The 18478-nt window shown below is 40.5% G+C and overlaps 1 protein-coding gene across 3 annotated transcripts in view; it reads right to left on the bottom strand.

Moving 5' to 3' along the window:
• kat6a (K(lysine) acetyltransferase 6A) overlaps positions 1-12062 on the bottom strand; it is a 36542-nt gene extending 24480 nt beyond the window's left edge. The window contains exons 1-2 of one of the 3 annotated variants that reach the window (XM_028456592.1): positions 11914-12062; positions 7297-8725 (exon numbers count right to left, since the gene is read on the bottom strand). In XM_028456592.1, coding sequence (XP_028312393.1) covers positions 7297-8043 — 747 coding nt within the window. In that variant the 5' untranslated portion in view covers positions 8044-8725; positions 11914-12062. Of the gene's footprint in view, positions 1-7296; positions 8726-9106; positions 9209-11492 lie in introns of those variants that run through there. The other 2 variants (XM_028456593.1, XM_028456594.1) reach the window with 2 other exon arrangements.
• Between the last annotated feature and the right edge of the window lie 6416 nt (positions 12063-18478).

Below are 18478 nucleotides of genomic sequence, written 5' to 3'. Positions count from 1 at the left end.
TCCCGAATTGAGGTTTAGAAGGAAAACCGGTTTAATCGGTTTTATTCAATTCCGCTTTAGGTCTGGGGGTTGGGAAGGCTCTGACTGGACAGGGGGAGAACGTGACGTTTCACGTCTATTGGGAAAAACACACAACAAAGCTTTTAATGTCGGCTGTAGAAGACCACACAAGAGCTGTTTTCACCTTTATTTTGACTGCAGTTTTGAAGCAATGGCTTGACAATAACACACTTTGGTCCGTGGTGTAGAAGAAAGACTAATAAGCCTTTTCACACTCTCGCACTGGTTCAGTTCTTCCGCATTAGGTCAAAGGTCAAAAGGGGTAAACTTGCCATGGCTGACGGTTTAGGAAGCGAGCCTGACAGAAATTCAGATTATTTTACCCGTTTGAGCGTTGATTCCTTGAAAGATTTTTTGTGTAAAAGTGGTATCGGTCTCCGAGGCATAAAGACCGAGTTAGCTAGTTAGCTGCTAAAGCTAATGCTGCACACGAGCTGAAAATTCTGTTTTTCCTGACTTTTTAAACAGTTTCAGCTGATGGCGTTGTGCACTTCCTTCAAATATGTAAATTGAATTAAATATGCACTTATTTTGTATTCTTTTTAGTCGGTGTTTGTGTTTTTTTGAGTAAATTTTTGTTTAGTGTGTTGTCTTGTTGTAAATCTTGTTTGTTTTTTACTCAATTTGTGCACATTTGTCATATTTTTGTGTGCCTTTTCAGTCATTTTCTAAATCATTCTCTAACTTTGTGTATTCCTGTTGTGATTTTATGGGGATTTTTGGAGTCATTTCATGTATATCTGTTGTGATTTTGAGTTTTTGGTGTCATGTGTATTTTTAGTGTTACTTTGTAAAATTTTCAGTTGCTTTTGTATATTGTAATATTAAATAATAAAATTATTATATGATATTATTTACCTTTTCTACAATATTCACTCATGACAGTAAAATAGTCCTAAATCAATCTACTGCAGTAATTCCTCTCTCAACCAGCAGAAAATGCTGTGAACAATGGCTTATGCATAAAAAAAAATAAAAAATCGTGTCATATACTGTGAAACCATTAGAATTTTCAAAAACACTGTGATAAACATTTTTGGTTATAAAGCCCAGCTCTAGGTAAATGAGATATGTTCTTGATTTAGAGTGGCTTTTCTGCTTTGTCACAGTGAAGTCTGTTCCTCTTCTCATTGAGAAAATGAGATTTTTTGGAGGCACACCTTGGGCTGCGAAGGAATCTGCGTTCACGCAGAGGGTTAAACGTAGCTACAGCATTGACATAATTCAGAAACAAATCACACGTGTGTGTACTATTAATTTTTTTTCACTCTGCGTTCCGTGTATAATCAAAACTTGTTATTTTATTGCTTTGTTTTAAGTTTGAACTTGGTTGGTGTAGATGGTGCCAACTCAGTAGAAACTTGTGTGCCAAAGTAGACCTGTAGTCTCAAAGTCTCAAAAGCAAGACTTTGAATATAATCAACCTTTATTATCACAAAGGCAGCATTATCAACCTGAGGAAGGCCCTGTGTTGTGCCAGAGCACCCGGCCTTCAGCCAAGTATCACTGTCCATTAACGTCAAGGTTATCCCAACAGCAGTGAGTAAAATCACCAGCTCAAGAGAGGCTTGTGTGGCCAGGTTCCTGCCATCACCACCACAGCTGCTCAACTTCAGCTAAATTTGTGAGGCGGTGAGGTTAGCTATACACAGTAACACACACACACAGTAACGCACACACAAGTAACTGAGAAGCTGGAGCTCCCTCTGGAAGATGCCACTACAGCCAATGCCATTTATAAAAGCTTGTGATCAGCTGTATCTCCTGTTGTAGGTTAATCACTGAAACTACAAAAGCCAATTTACTAAAATAAGATTCAAGCCCTGTGCAAGGAAGATCCAGATTAAATATGTTCCTTTTTAATGAGGGTACAAAAGACACAGAATAGTTCTTGTTAAATCCAAAACAGAATTACTAAACTACCAGACTACTAAAAGTACTTGTCAATGTAACTCTTTAGAAATCATCAAAATCTAATGACAAAACAGTAACACTGCCAGGCATGAATAATTTGTTATTTAAAAAATGACTCAAATGAAACCAACGCTATGGTATAACAATTACCATTTCAAGTTTGCCAATGTGATCAAACAAACTTTAAAAAAGACTGACCACTCTTAAACTACACAACTACTCCATAAGGTGGGCTGAAACCCCAGTCAGACTGGACTGCTACAAAGTGCATGAACAATTTTTTTTTTTTAATTTCTATTCCTATTCTGTATTGAGCGTCGCTTTTTTTTTTTAATTCTCCATTTAGATATGCACCTGTAACATTAATCGCATCGATAGAGGTTTTCACTACTGCAATAAACCCAGCCTCAGATGCTGAGGTTTTTTTTCAATCGTCTCCATCATTTGAGTGATATATATATATATATACGTTCATTGTTCACCAATCAGAATTGCTGAGAACCGCCTTCCTCGGCAACTGGCCAATCAGAGATGGTTACAGGAGACACGCTTGTATGTGCGGCTGCAGCAAGTTTCAGTGAGCTTGCTAACAACAACTACTAGGGCCCCATAAAATCCACATTAACGGAATTGTGCATGAAATCACGAAACTGACCAATGAAAACAGAATCTACTGTTGAACGTGAAATGGAAATGGACAGAATCGGGGTGAGACGCAGTCACCATGAGGCAAAAGATGTTTTTTTAAGGGGAAATGTTTTCAAGGACCGCTCATTAGATGCACTGCCCTTCGTCCTCCTGTCCTGGCTGCTTCAAACACTGCCTAAACCCCCCAAAACTACGCAAATCATCACTCACTCCTAAATCAGAGCCGACCAGTGACCGTTTAACTTCAATGTATCTGTGAAGCTCTGTCTGTTTCTCATCAAGCGCTGCGGCGCTCCATGAAAACATGATCAGCTTTAATCAGCTTCACCTGCTCAGAGAGTTTAAACAACATCTAATCAGAACTACAGAAGATCTGTGGGAGAAGTTGTTCTGTTGTTGTGGACGAGACCATCAATGCCAGGGATTGCAGAGTCTGAAACATCATAGGTTATTGATAACTTCGGATACTATAAAATATTCTGGCCCCTAGTGGTGTAATAACTAATGCATCCTTGTGTCTACAGTGTCTAAGTTAATCAAAACTTAATCAATAAACCTGCTCAGATTCAGTAAACCAAAAATAAAATGCATATGCATTTAAATGTATGAAATATTTTTAAAAATCATAAATCAAATCACCATCGCAATATCTGTCAGAAAAGTCGCAATTAGGTTTTTTGTCAAAATCGTGCATCCCTAATCTGTATTCATATGGATGAAATGCGAACAGTGCGTTTCCTTCAGGATGAATTAGTCTAATCTTACGCTTATATAAATAACACCAACATTTTTAGTTTTAAAAATTACGAGCATATGTCTGAGTTGCATTTCTGTGGCACAGTGACAAAGTGGGAGAAGCTTTTATTATATTCAGCACCGAGTGATGTGAATGGAAAGAAAAAGAAAAAAAAATCAAAGTGGCCGTCAAACCAAAATAAAAATGTTAAATGCGGCGTCCTTTAAGACTTGCACATAAACAATCCCAAAACTAGTCGTCCTCAATATTTATCATGCCCCACCTTCTGGGACTGCTTTAGACAGACGTCTGCATTGTTATCTTCCGTCAGGCGATAACACAGTTCATTACAGAGTCTCAGCCGTGGCTTGTGTCTGCAGGTAGTTGGAGAAAAATCTGCAATTAATCCTCTTCTCTGACACACACTTGAAGCAGCACTTCAATGCCAGTCATAGCGCAAACACAAACACTTTGTAGCGCATGGAAAGACTACAGGAACAACAACAAGACTACACTTCCCAGACAAGTTATGCCTTTACTTCCCATAATGCATCATCATTTAAAACGATTTCAAGCCTGCAACAGCATGAACTAACCTCCAATCAGAGGAATCTTAAAAAAAACAAAGAAAGAAAGAAAATAGAGATTAACGCAAGTTAAAATTATAATCAACATTAAAAGGGTATGCTTCAACCTTGAAAGCTATACATATTTTTTATTGAGGAATGTTTGAAAAGGCTTGACCAAGTGATATTACTCTAACAAAGCAATATAACAGTAATAAGCATGAGAAGAAGTGATTCATTCATTATAAACAATCAAATCAAAATCCAATAACCACAAATTATGCATCGGAGAACTTATATCAGAGATTTTAGAGGCAGGCCGATATAATGCAATACTCTATTTTCTTTTTTGCTAATATTAGACCGATATCAATATCGGAACGGTATACCGAATTGTTATAGATTGGATGTACTGATCCACCCCTACACTCAAAGTAAATTGAATGACACAGGATGATTCTTAACATAAGGCTGATAGGTTAGTGGGACATTTGAAAGGATGTCACCAGAGAATCTCGCAAAAGTGTTTTTTCACACGTCCTCGCCGTGACACTGCTCGGCGACATCGGGAACTCTTGTTCACCTCACTCCAGCTGTTGGGGAGAGGGCAACTGCAGGGCAGCAAGATTGCTTTTGTCTATTATGATGGGACGAACATAACACACATGCACGTAGACACACACAAAGGCTCAGCATCAGACTGGTCCCACCTAATGGCCATAGCCTCACACAGCTAACGGGCGCTGAGGGAGGCAATGAGGTTTGCTATCTATATATCCGTGACCCCTGGATGACTTCACTTCCCCATTCACCTCCCCCTTCATGACCTGGCAATGGCCCCCCATTAGGGTGAGAGAGGTAAGAGAGGGGAGACAGAGACAGAATTAGGGTCTGGGATCCAGTTTGAATGAGCACCATGATGCAAACATCAGCGCATTGAGTATACAAATCTCCCCACAAATGGGGTCAATGCTGGTGCTTAGCCATTTGTTTTGATTTTCCTCCCCCTTACTCTACCCTTTTCCTTGGATAATCTTAATGGCTAGCAACCATGCGAAGCGATATAGCAATGATGCTCCTGTAGAAAAAGTGGAGACTGCAGTAGTGCAATCATGCAACACTCATCTGTGCCATTGGTAAACAGTTTCATCTATTTGATGCATATGTCACAGACCAACACACACGTCAGGAACACACAGCTTTACACAAGACGTTTATGATGGAGCACCAATGAGATTGCTTCTGCTAGAAATATATGTCAACATGCCATCACAAGAAAGAGCAAATAGACAAGAAAACAGGATTGTATGAATAAAAAATATCAACTCCCAGAGAGATGAACTATATCAGCAGATGAACAAACTCGGAGATGATCAAAGTCCCACTCAAAGTGCAGAGTAAAGACTCCCTTAAAGCAAGTGTTGAATCACTAGGGCTCAGATTGAGCATCATGGCAATAAATATTTGTAATTTGAACATTGAATGAGCCGAGTTTGTTTCTACAAACTAATATGACGGCCCGCAGGTGATCCCGTTTCTATCCTTTACACATCTATTTTTAGCATTCTTGTTTGATTTTGAGACAATGTTACTGGTTGAAGAACACTTGATTCATCAGAACAGGTTGTTGAATTCCATTTGTCTTAAGAGGTTGACCATCTGCAGCCAACCAGGTCAGTGTGATAGGCAGCGCCCATGTGACTGCAGCCTGCTCTCTAGGCTAATCCTGTTTTGTGCGTGCAGCATGTATGTATTAGAGCATCCTTACTATAGACCCTGCAGCTACACAAAAATGTATGCAAAGTCACAACGGGAGTAGACAAAGCCAGAGACCAGTCAAAACAGTGTCGTCTGAGGTCCTACAGATCTTATGATTCTGTCATAAATGACTGCAAAACCAGCTGCTTGGCTAGTACTAGTCAATTTGTTGGGATATTAGCCCTGGAGCTGAACAAACAGTCAAATTCAAATTTGAAACATCACTGTATTTACTAGTGTATATGATAATTTGGGGTCCCGAGCCATTGAACTTGCTGCCTTAGTTTTGATGGTCAGGTATAGCGACACGTGCCAAAAAATAATAATTAGCAAGCATTTGAGGGAAAACTCTAATTTTAGATAGAAAGGACCCTATTTAGACCCCAGCAATGAAACCGATGTCCTCCTTTTAATAAAGGATAAATGCTTTCCAGCTCAACTTCAAATGAGATCAATTGAGAAAAAAATTGCACATCCAACTGAAATCAATCACTTTCATTACACTGAACACAAGATGACCACAGTTCAGTTTGAGAAAGAAAAAGTGACAAAAAGATTGAAAGTATCACTCCAGAGCCCATTATTAAGCAAGTCACCTGTATTTTGTACCACCAAAGAAAACAGACAAAAAGAAGAGAAATTGAAGATTTGTAAATTTTCTACATTCAACTAAGAAGAGTTCCCTTTATTTTCACATATTAGAAGGCTTCTAATGTTTTCAAAGTCCAATATTTTTCTCTTACCTGCTGCTATGAGAATTAAAACAATTTATTCTGATTTAAAATCAAATCCCAACATTAGCAGGATATGCTAAAAGTACTATTTTACCTTAGTGGCAGAGCGTTTTTTGTGTTAAACACCATGTGCAGCATTATGACGTGTCTGCTGTCTTTGTAGAAAATAGGAAAGGCGTACTTGTGCGTGTACATGTGTGTGGCCCTCAGAAGTAGAGGTTAGCAGCTGGTCTCTGATCATGTTACAAAGTGGGTGTGTTCCACTCTCTGCCGCCTGCTTGTCTGCCTCTCCCTCAGTCCTGCTCATTCTGCCTCTCTTACTTCCCTAACTATGTCTCTACCTCACTCTCATTCTGGTTACAGGGGCCTAAAGCTTGCGTCATCCAGGCCTATCCCTCTGGCACCAAAAAAAGACACGCCATCTCTCCCTAGCTCGTCTATGCTCCCTCACTTCCTTTCCTTCTCCCTCCAATCTCCTTCCAACTTGTGACAGGGAGCAGCCCTGCAGCTGGTCCACAGTTGGGATGCATGTGACTCTTCACTTCTGCTCCTGAAAAATGGGCTCACCATCAAATTGTCTGTAGACAATGGTAAGGCCAATACATACATTTGATCTCACATCTGTTCTCTAAACAGGAAGCTCTGCAAGAAACCAGGCAACATCCGACACAATGGGTACTTTTTAATACCGCTTCTAAATATTAACAGCTTGGCCTTCAATGTTCATTTTCATAACCACAGTTTTCATCAAAACTTCTTTATAAATAAAGTTTTTATACAAATCTAATGTAATGCATTTCATCAACTAAAACCTTAATGAAAACAAGCTCAAGGTGCGCACAGTGTCACTGTCTTGTGGTGCTCTTATGCAGATACGTACCTTGTCTTTTTCATGCGGCAGCAACCTGACAGGCGGTAGTGACTCCAGAGATACTGGGCCGGTCCCGTCGTCCAGGGAGCTGCTTCTGCTGATGAACAGGAAGAGTGGACCCTGCTTGACAACACGTCCATGAGCCACAGCCCTTTTCAGGGCTACCCGTAGCTGCTGGTGGAAGAGGCCAGGCCCCATGGAGCCACTGCCCGATAAGTAGGCAGCCACATCTGCCTGGCACTTCAGAAAGCGCTCAATGTTTTTTAAGCTGGAGCCATCGGGCTCGTGGAGACCCTCTAGTGCCCGTTTGATCAGTTTATTCCAGTCGAGTCCAGGTTTCTTTACGGAATGTGAGTGAGTGCCTCCACCGCCACCACTGGAGCCACCACCTCCACCTCCACCTCCACCTCCTCCACCACCAAGACCACCTCCTCCAACACCTCCTGTACTACTTCCTCCTCCCCCTCCAACTCCTCCTCCTCCCGAGCTGCTGCCTCCTTTGGGCTTCGGTAAAGCCAAGCGCCCAGGGTTATCTGGGTCCTTGTAGGAATTCAGACCCTTGTTGGTGACTTTAAGTATTGTACCATCCTTAACACTGAGCTCCAACTGTTCCAGAATAGTTTTGCGGTCCAGACCATGGGACATGGACACTGCATTGCTTATGCGCTCCTCTGATGGTCGCTGCTTTTGTTTCTTAACCTTCTTGATGGCCTCCAAGATCCATTGAGTGTACAAGGGGTTTGCCAGCTTAACCATGACTGCAGTTGAATACAGAGGCCCTGGAGCCTAACTGCAGGGGCCACAAACAGAAAACAGAGACTATGAGCCGAGGAAACACCTGGCCTGCGCCGTAGCGCCGCCTCCTCCTCTTCCTCCTCTTTTCCCTTTACTTGTTTCTATCCCTTGTCCTGAGGTCGTACGGGGAGTCCCTCAGAAGCCAAGTATGAGCAGCTCGGAAAAAAGCAGCTGATCATAGCACTAACCCCAGAGCCAACCCCGCACCCAGTAAAATCTGGTCCACTCACCACCTTCGCCCCACCCGGCGAAGGATCCTGGCCAGACGCAAGAGGAGTAGAGAAATTAGAAATGATCTATTGCTAATTTAAACTTTCCTGGTACACAAGATCTTCGAAAACAGCTACTCAAAAACCTTCCAACATCCAAGAAAGTACTGTTCCTTCAGTGTGAGTGTAGGTGGAAAGTAACGTTCAGGGGGAAAGTTATTGTCTCAATGATAAAACGGATTCCTAAAGTTGTAGATTACAATATTCCAGGAAACTTGTTTTCCCAGCATCCATGTTTTCTTGAGTTGGTTGAATATTCCTGTTTTACTCTTCTAGCAATCTTGACTCCTCTTCTGTGGAACCAAGCCAAATTGTCACCCAAAGAACCAGCAAGCCGAACACCTCCACTGCTGCAATTCGATAGGTGAAGAAAACTGTAAAAAAGGAAAAACAACAGAGCAGATGGTTAATAAGATTAGAAGACAAATTAAATTAATGAAAACTTGAATAATATAATGTGCGCACAGTCTCGGTTTGCTCTAAAGCCGCACTAAGGCGCCTGGCCTTTAACTTCAACACACCATCATTATGGCAACGCTACTCACTGAAAACTGAAATTAGCAGGCAATAAAAGCACTTTTAACACCTGTTAGAGCCTTTCTTTACGCAAATCTAATTTAATCACTATCATCAACAATTAAAATGTTTATATAAAGACATTCATTAAAAAACTATTCAGTTAACAATTTACACATCCACTGCAGCTGCTGAAATTGGCATTTTGTAAACATCTGCTAAACACAAAATACATCTACCATGGTGAAAGCAGTGGGAAGTAGAATATTAGGAGTCCAACACTGAGAAAGCAGTGCTGGAGAGCAACATCTGCCTAACCAGTCAACTTTTGCACTGAACACTAAAAGAGAAAATTAGAAGAGAAAAAACAAAATGAAATATGTTAATGATATTGAGAAAAAACTATATTTTACTATGTGTTACTTTAAACGACTGGTCCCCTGTAATGGAACATCATGAGTTAACTGGTATGTGTGTTGCAGTGCAGAAATGAAAGATTAAAGGATGAGTAAATGTCAATTTTAAAAACACACTTTAACCTAAACACTCGGCACTTGACATTTAAAGTCATATTCATCTGTTCAAGCAGACACTTAGACAACAAAAGTCTAATAATAATAATAATGTATCCTTTATTAACCACCGTAGTGAAACCGTTGTGAAATTCTCTCTCTGCATTTAACTCATTTTCCCCATTGGATAGCAGTGGGCCACAGTGTAGCACCCGGGGAGCAGATAGAGTTAATGGACTTGCTCTACATCCCACAGTGATGGCCCAGGTGAGATTCAAACCGGCAACCCTCCGATTACAAGCCCGCTTCCTTAACCACTAGGCCACTTATACAACAAGTCTAATGCAAGGTGCTAACCATCTGCTGGGAACAAACTGAGGTTCAGTGTCTTTCCCAAACACACTTCAAAACTTGTAAGATGACAGTCGAGAATGGGAACTTCTTGATTCCGTAAACGGCGCTCTACACTGACATTTTTCCCCACCACACAAACATGCGTTCCAAACGTAAAATATTTGGTAGCACAACAAAATTATTATTTGAAGACAAACAAAAAGGCATCACATCACAATTTTTTTTGGTTTCTCATTTCTTTCCTCTGTGAACTAAACAAAGGATATGAGGTGTCCAACTGTTTGTGCATGTTGGCCGTCTAGCACGTTTAGAAGTCAGCCATGGTTTCACCGCAGGAGTGGGATCGACCCTCCACACTGATCCGTATTAAATAATTATTAAAGAAAATCCCCAAGTCTGTAGTTAAAGGACAAAAAAGTAGAAAGGATGACATGTCTCTACACAACAGATGATGAAGCACATAAACTGAAAACGGGAAGCATCCTGTTCCTTTTCCTTCACTTCAGACTTCTCTCCTTCACCCAACTGCTGATTTCATCCTGATTTTCATGCTGGTTTCACGCTCCCTCTTTTCTTTTTTTGTTGGTCTGTCACCTCTTGTGTGACACTTGTTGCATTATTACAGAGAACAACTGTGATTAGTGCATTGTGGCCAGAAGATTGTCGTATTTGTCGTTTTTAAACGACAGCAGACGACGATGACAATGTAATTAATACATTATTTATCATATGTAGTCTTTGCCTGTATCAAACATTAGTATATAAAACTCCATGAGCAGTTATGACAAACTGCAGTCAGGACAGTCAGTGTGGTAGTGTGCAAAGTTTTGTGAATGAGAAAAATGTGATCACAGAATGGGCGAGCTAAACATAGCATTACACTTACATTTCGGAGCAAATGTGAGTGAAAAGCTCACACTGTTGAGTCCTGTTTAAGCTGCAGCTGCACAATGAATTACAACAGTGATAAAGAACTCATAACCACACACGACACAGACACTGTAAAATAATTGTATCAGTATTATTGAAACAAAAAATGCACTTTTAACCATAAATAACTTAATGGCAATGGAGTTGTGTGTTACAGGGCATATTTATAAATAACTCAATAATAGACATATTATTCACTTAAGTACAATACCAGCCAGATATTCCATGTTTCTTATTATGCATTAATATTGACTGATCAACAACAAAAAATGTTAAATACAATGAGTGCCCTTTGAGAATTGTACTTTGTAAAGCTGGTTCTTACAGACAGGTTTGGACATATAACTAATGTAAAGGCACACTATTTGACAAAAACACGTTTTTTTGGGTGGCATATCGAATTAAATATAATCAAGTACAAATAGTTGAAATGTCCATTTGACACCGACAACCGTGGGGTTACCATAGCACATGACCTGAAACTGCACTTGTATGTTGACAACTTTCCTTGTTTGGGGTTGCTAACGTAAACATGATGCGATCAAAGCACTGGCTGTTAGCAAACATTAGCTTCAAATGCTAGTGGGATAAAGTGTTTTAAAATAAAACCCGCCATGCCAAAATAGTACGAGATAAATGTGTATATTTTAAAGTCATTAAAGTGTCTACCAACTGGAAAATGCTTCCCGCTTACTAGTGTTGTTAAACAAGCTAGCACTAGCCAGGGAGCTAACGTTACGATTGTGTTTCTAACCCGAAACGTAAACAGTACAAAGGCGCGTAAGCCTGTAAAGAAGAAAACATTTATCTTAACAAGAGAACAACTAACCTAGAAGTAGCAGTCACTGTGTATCACCTCATTCTGCATAAACGCCAACTGCGGCCTTGTTACGGGGGGGAAAGGCACAATGCAGCTTGCAGACGGCTGGAGGAGCCTCCGCGGTGGACTGCAGCGTGACAAGCTCCGCGGCCTAGCCGAGAAATACGAGCCTCCGGCCGCCCAGGCGCATCCCCGCCTCACCGACTTCCTCCCACGTAACGCTCCAGCCAGCGGAGAGGGGAAGACAACAATGAGTTAGGCCTCAGCCGCCCCCTCCGCGGTCACCGTCCCACCGTACCCAGTTCTCCCTCCACCTCTCGCGGTCGCCCCCTTCTAAAGCTCCGCTTCTGCTTTCCGTTGAAAGCGAACGACTGGAGGTTGAAGATAAACCTCACGCTCTCACTTCCATCCGGCTTCAGTGGCTACTCACCGGGAATCTAGGTCGAGCCGCCGGGGAAAGCGTGCCAAAACCTTCCGGAACGAAGACAACAACAAGCCTTAAAAATGCAGCCAGAGACTGGAGGCTTCGAAGCCGACGCCATCTTTGAGTGAAACAGGAGCGAAGCTGGTGGGGGAGGGGGGAAGCAGCCCGGCCTAGGGACGGTCTGCATAGTGCGAGGCGCACATCCAGCGGAGGCAACCGTGCACCGCTGCTGTTGCTATGTGAGGGGTGTGGATGCACGAAATGGAAGAAAGGGACAGATGGTAGTCAGTGGTGGTGAGGGAAGAGGGAAAAACAGAAAGAGGGGATAGGTGTACACGCAGTTTGCACTACAACTCCCACATTCAAGGGAGCGTCTACATTTTTGTCCAGTAGTTGTAAAAAAAAAGAAAGAAGAAGAAACCAAGCCAATGAGCGCGCCTTAACGTTAGAGGGTATTTAAAGATCAAAGTGAGACACCCCTCCTCACTGCAGTCTATTGTAGAAAGCTGTGTGTTTTTCCAAGGGAAGACAGAAAAGCCAGTTACACAGATTGAGCCCTCAGAGATGATCAGTTGTTGCAGAGTGCAGCAATCTGGAGCATTTCACAGCTTGTTATGTTCTCTTTTAATGCAGAGATCCACTGATGCTCAGGGATTCATCTTTATGAGTATGTAAACCATGATTCCCAAACCGAGAGGTACGCTCTTGGCAATACAAGAACACATGATATGATGGGCTGTTACGGAGAAAAAACATACATAAAATCCATTCGGCTATACCAGTATCTTCAAATGACAGCGACATTATATACACTATCAACTAGTGATGCACGATATTGGGTTTTTGGCCAACATGCATATATTTTACAGCTCGTTTGGCCAGTAACCGATGTCGATATCAATATTTCTCCCTTGCACCGGAGATCATCTTGCTTCGTAGCAGACTCTTCATCATGTTTGCCCGCTGGAAAACGCAGACATAAGACAAAGCTGAAAATGATGTAACATCAGTAATCATTCCCTGTGCAAAATAAGAAAAAATACTTCAACTTACGCTCTGTAAAACACGTCATGTGTGTTCATGACAATTGTTTTTAAATCAAACTATGAAGACACTTGCAGCCTATCCTGCTTAAAACAGTTACTACCTACTTACATGTTGTGTTTGACAGGTAAAAACTGTAATGCTCTGTCAGTAAAAATGATAAAGATCCAAATGATTCAGTTGTAGATAGCTCTGTCCAGCCAAATTGATAAATGCATTGACGCTCCAGAATATTTGCAGGGGCTCACTATTTTCCTGCTTGAATTGTGGAAAGAACTCTCAATATTTCTAAAAATCCTGCAACTTCTCAAAAACAATCACACACAATTGCCTTGAATTACAGAAAAAAATGTCACATTACTAAGAATATTTTGAAGTGGTGATCCCACAGGGGCTGATACCTGTCATTTATTGCTTGGATATTGTCGGTACCTCACAAGCTATTTGTATCAGTTATATGTAGAAGTGCAAACTCGGGCACAAAATCTGCAGCCCACTTGAGATTAAACTGCTCCATATTTGGCCCCTGAATAAAAACTGAATTAGAAACCCCTGCCATAGATAAAGTGCTTTGTCAAACATTATTCTATTGTCATACTCACATAATTCACACGCAGTCAGGTGGCATTACTGAGGCCAAACCTCTTCCAAATTAAATTATGATATCTCCAGTGATTCATGAGCCAACCGTATTGAGCTTGACAAAGTTGAATAAACCTGAAAAATGACAAATCAATTGAAATCAATTGGCTCCCTGGGGAGCTTCAGCTCTACTTTGAGTGTCTCTTGAGCGACTGAACTCCTCACCCTGTCAAGGAGGCACTGGTCACCAATGTTGCCTTACAGCGAGATGGTTGTGGGTTTGTGTCGCAGACTTTCAGAGTAGAGTTTGCATGTTTTCACTCCCACAGTCTTTATGTCAAGTTCTTACTACTTGTTGGGCTACTCGCAAGAGTTTTCTTTATCAGAGGGTCAGAAATTGTAATAAAACATGTCTCGTCTTCTATTCTTGAAAACCACTTACTGTACATTACAAATTAAACGAATGCCATTGGCTTCACTCGACTTTTATTCAGGGATGGGCCAGAGGGTGGTAAACTATTTATCAGGGAGTTCATAATCTAGCCAGATACATTGATTATAAGCATTCTTGAGAACAAAGTACCTAACAAACAAATAACCTCAAACCTGCCAAAGAACTATGTTTTTAAGTTGTTCCTCTCAATTGGTAATCTGATACTTGACTAATGTTTACTTTTTTCCTCAATTATTGAAGTTGCATATCATTTCTATTGGATGTGTATTCTTCAATGATTCAAGGAGTTTTACTTTTCCTACGTCAACATGTGAATATGTACAAAACCAAATTACGTACTCAATGCCCGGATAAATAAATAGAATAGAAAAATACACGTACAGGCAAGTATCAAAATATCACAGGTATCACAGCTGTCAATCTCATTAAGAGGCACTAGAGCTGTCCAATCAGGTTCCAGAGTTGATCAGTGCTACCCTGGCCACCCCTCGAGTTCCCACCCTGATGTATGAATTCTGTTCATTCATAAATCTCACTCAGCATTATACAGTAAACCTTCATTTAATACTGGCTCCTGCTTAATGTCTTTCCATGTACTTCTTTTGAGGCCCATGTGTGACGTCAAAACTCCAATTTTTCCTGCTTCTCATACAACAACGTGGATTATAGAGTGTTTACTCACAGGCAGGCAGCATGGTGCTGTGCTAATTAGCACGTTAGCCTGTTATGGACTCAATTAATCTCCAAAGTAATCCACCTACAGTGAAGGTTTATAGTCGTAGCAGTGAATAAGTGTGTGAGTGAATGTTGACGGCCTTGTGGTGGGTAATTACACCTATGTGAATGTACAGTGTGTTTACAGTTTTATACAAGAGGAAGTTGAAAATCTGTGGTTTTGCAAAAATAAATATTCCTTGAAGTCCTTAATTGTAAAATTTTCTAAGCATATTTGTGTCCTATTTACCACTAGTAGCACAGATAAAACACAATTTAATTGCCTAGTTATCAGAATTCAGGCACTTATATTGGAAGTTAGGCAGCAATCGTCCATTTAAATCACAGGCTAATAATATTAATAATAAAATAAAGCTTTCTAAGTGAAAATAAAATAATCTTCTTCTTTTTGTGAAATCATGTGTACGGTAGTCCTCAGAGACAGATTAATGAGTGTCTTACAGGGAGTAATTATACCCGGTGTTTTCCATGTTAGAGATGTCTAGTGAGAGGGTGAACAGCCATCTGCACAGTGGTGATCAAATGAAGCTGGTAAGGTCACACTGTTTGGCTTTCACTTCTTATGGGACAGATAAATCACATCCCAACGACGGGACACTAATTATAATTAACGGCAGTGTTATTACACAGATAGTAAGTGTGAAGCATTAACACATGAGAAGACATTAGTGCGCCTCCTGAGGACTTGTATTATATTAATGTGTACAGTCGGCCAGCTAACAGATGGACAACACTTGTGAGGTGCATGCTTCGCATTTATCGTTTCTGTCCATGAATAAATAATGTTTGTACCATGATCTATGGCTGAGAGCGTGTTCACTAAAACACATTTACACTAACTAACAAACAGGGGTGAGGCGCATGGGTGAAGGAGTAGGAAGGCATCTCAATCACACTTAGATAAGATCATATTGATTTTAGTGTGATTAATGTAAGCAGCGGGTCATTCTTTTCTCTAATCAAACACAGACAGACATCCATTGGACTTTTTCAGTCCTTTTGAGATAAACGTAAAGGTCTGTAAAGGTATTATGCTATTTTTTCACATATCTCCATTCGATCTAAGAACCCCAACAAAATAGTATTTGAGGTTTATTTTCCCAAACTCGCCTGTTTTCCAGGGTTTCAGCCCTCTGAAAAATCACTTTCACAGAGCTTCTAAAAACAGGCTGTTTTGGGGCCTTCATTCATATGTATGAGTGGGCGTGTCCATAGACGCAGACTGCACCAGCTGATCATCATAGCGATTTTCTTTTGCTATCCGCACACTCTTCTTATAGTTTTTAGCCAAAAAAACTGCACATTACAGTAAAATACATGGCTATTTAAGTGGCTATTGTAATTTTGACTCCAAGAAACAGGTCACAAACACGTCAGATCATGTCAAAGGCAATTTGAGGCGATATAACGGCTACTAAAAATGGAACTGATTGTGAGCGCTTTCAGTCCGTGCGCTTTCTGCCCCGGGTCAGAGAGACGTATTATTGGGGGAAAATCCAACTCGCCTGTTTGGAGCTGACTTTTTACAAAATGTGGAATAACAAGGGAGAGAGGAAACATAACTTTTTCAACTTTGGCCCTTTTAATGAGGGTAAAGGGATGTATATCATTGTAGCAAAACCATTATAAAGTGCATTTTTCATAATCCTGGCCCTTTAAACTGTAACAACGGATGGTGTGACTAACTACTGGAACTAAACACTGAGGTTTTGACTGTCAGAAATCTAGGCTGTACTTTTTTTTAATTCCTTTATTGTGGGTGGGGCTCCAGGAACAGTTAAGACACTAGTCAACTCGATAAAATCTCCAAAGGACAATCTATGCTAGCTATGCTAACTACCTACTCAATCCTCACTATACAGCTCTTCATCACAATCCTCTCCATCAACCCTACTCGCCACAGACTGCAAAGTCAACAGGTACTAGTTCTTATAGAAGGGGCGGGGCCAACAGTGTTGGATTGTGAAAGGTACGATTCTCAGCCAATAGCAAAATTGTCATAGATGAGTTCAAGGCCAGTCACTTTTATATTTTTTACAACAAAATACGCCAAATCAAAATGTGAAGAATTGGACAAGAAACAATCAACAACACTACTTTATCCTGGAATACATTTGAGTGGTTTTAGGGTTTAGTTATGCCGTATTTAATTGCACTCGGAACCTGGATAAATCTGACACAACAAATCATAAAATGCAATAAAATGGCCCTTGAGCTCAGGACCCTGACTCGGGAATTCAGGCAGGATCCAAACAGCCCGAGTCAATTGGAATGACGTCTTAGCAAAATGGCAACTACACACCGTAAGATGTAAACAGTCAGTTTCTCCATAAGTTATACTTTTATGTCGTCTATTTTGGCATTTGTGTTAATAAAAGTGTATAATAACTTAGTAGTAACATTTCTATTCCGACTCTGTTATTACCTCCACCAAGCGCAAGGCGAAAGGTTGTGTTTTAACCTACGTTTATCTATCTGTTTGTCTATTAGCAAGATAACGTGAAAGGTTATGAAGAAATTTGTATGAACTTTTCAGGAATTGTTGATAATGGGACAAGGAACAGGTGAGTACATTATGGTGATATTCTGGATTACTAAAAATGAGAAAATACCAAAAAATGGGAAAATAGGAGCTGTCCCTGAGCTTGCACCTTTAAGTGTGGGGACTTATGGGTAATGTGCGGTGGCTTGTGGGTAATGTAGTAGTGGTTGGGAAGTGCATTATGTGTATGTCCAGCCCAGTACTCGTGCTGTACTTGGTGAGAGGTCTGCGCTTTCCGAATGCTCTAGTTTGATATAGTTCAATGCATTATTTTCTACAGTCTGTGGTTCAATGACACATGCAGGATTCTCCTTGCTAGTTTATTTCCCCAACTGGCAAATTTGCACCACAAAAAATATCAAGGTAAGAGTGGCATGGCTCAAATCCTCCTACATTCCTATAAAACATGTGTTGAAAAGATTTTGTATGCCCTTTCATTTGAAATACAGTAATTGCATAGTTTATGTATTTGTCCGTTTAATATTAAAGATTTAGTCAATCAGCCTTTCAGAAAGAGTTTTATTCGTAAAACAGACATGCAGCTACTGTTTCAACTTCTCCACATACAAATCTCTAGCAACTGGATTATAAAACAAAGACACCATATTCTTTTCAGATGTTTGAAAAATGAACAGCTGGCATTAGGCATTATATTGCACAGCAAACCAAGGTTTTTAGTATCAGATTCTAGGCTTGTTTTTTTTTTTTTTATCTTTGAAGTCGATTTAAAGACAGATAATCGCTAGCCACCTTTCATCCCTTTAATCTGTGTTTTTTTTTGGGCGAAGTTCTCTATTCTCTCGACACCCACCTGCTTGGGTTTAGAGCTTCAATCCCCTGATTCACTCCAGTGTCTCCTACCAACACGTGCAATTCCTCCGGCCTCACATGTCCGTCCTGGGCCTTTGCCAGGCCAATTAAACGTCCACAAAACATCCACAAAATGGTGCTTTTTTCAAGGTTTCAGCTAAATACAATAACTTGATACACCATTTATGTATTTACAATCTCATGTAGTCTCAGCTTGATTCATTTTTTAAAAGGAGATTCAATTAATAAGATAAAGGAAGTTGTCAAATTGAGGTCTGGAAGATCTTTTAACCAACATGTGCCAAACTGAAGGTCCGAAAAACCCAAATTTGTCTGATCCGGTTCTCTGATGACTGCACATATAATAATTATGGAGAAAAGTGAATTTATAACATATGTCTAAC

Source organism: Gouania willdenowi, chromosome 9, assembly GCF_900634775.1.
Source record: "Gouania willdenowi chromosome 9, fGouWil2.1, whole genome shotgun sequence".
In the NCBI taxonomy this organism is placed as follows: domain Eukaryota; kingdom Metazoa; phylum Chordata; class Actinopteri; order Blenniiformes; family Gobiesocidae; genus Gouania; species Gouania willdenowi.
The sequence above is the reverse complement of the archived record's forward strand: the minus strand, read 5'-3'. Positions and strand labels throughout refer to the sequence as shown.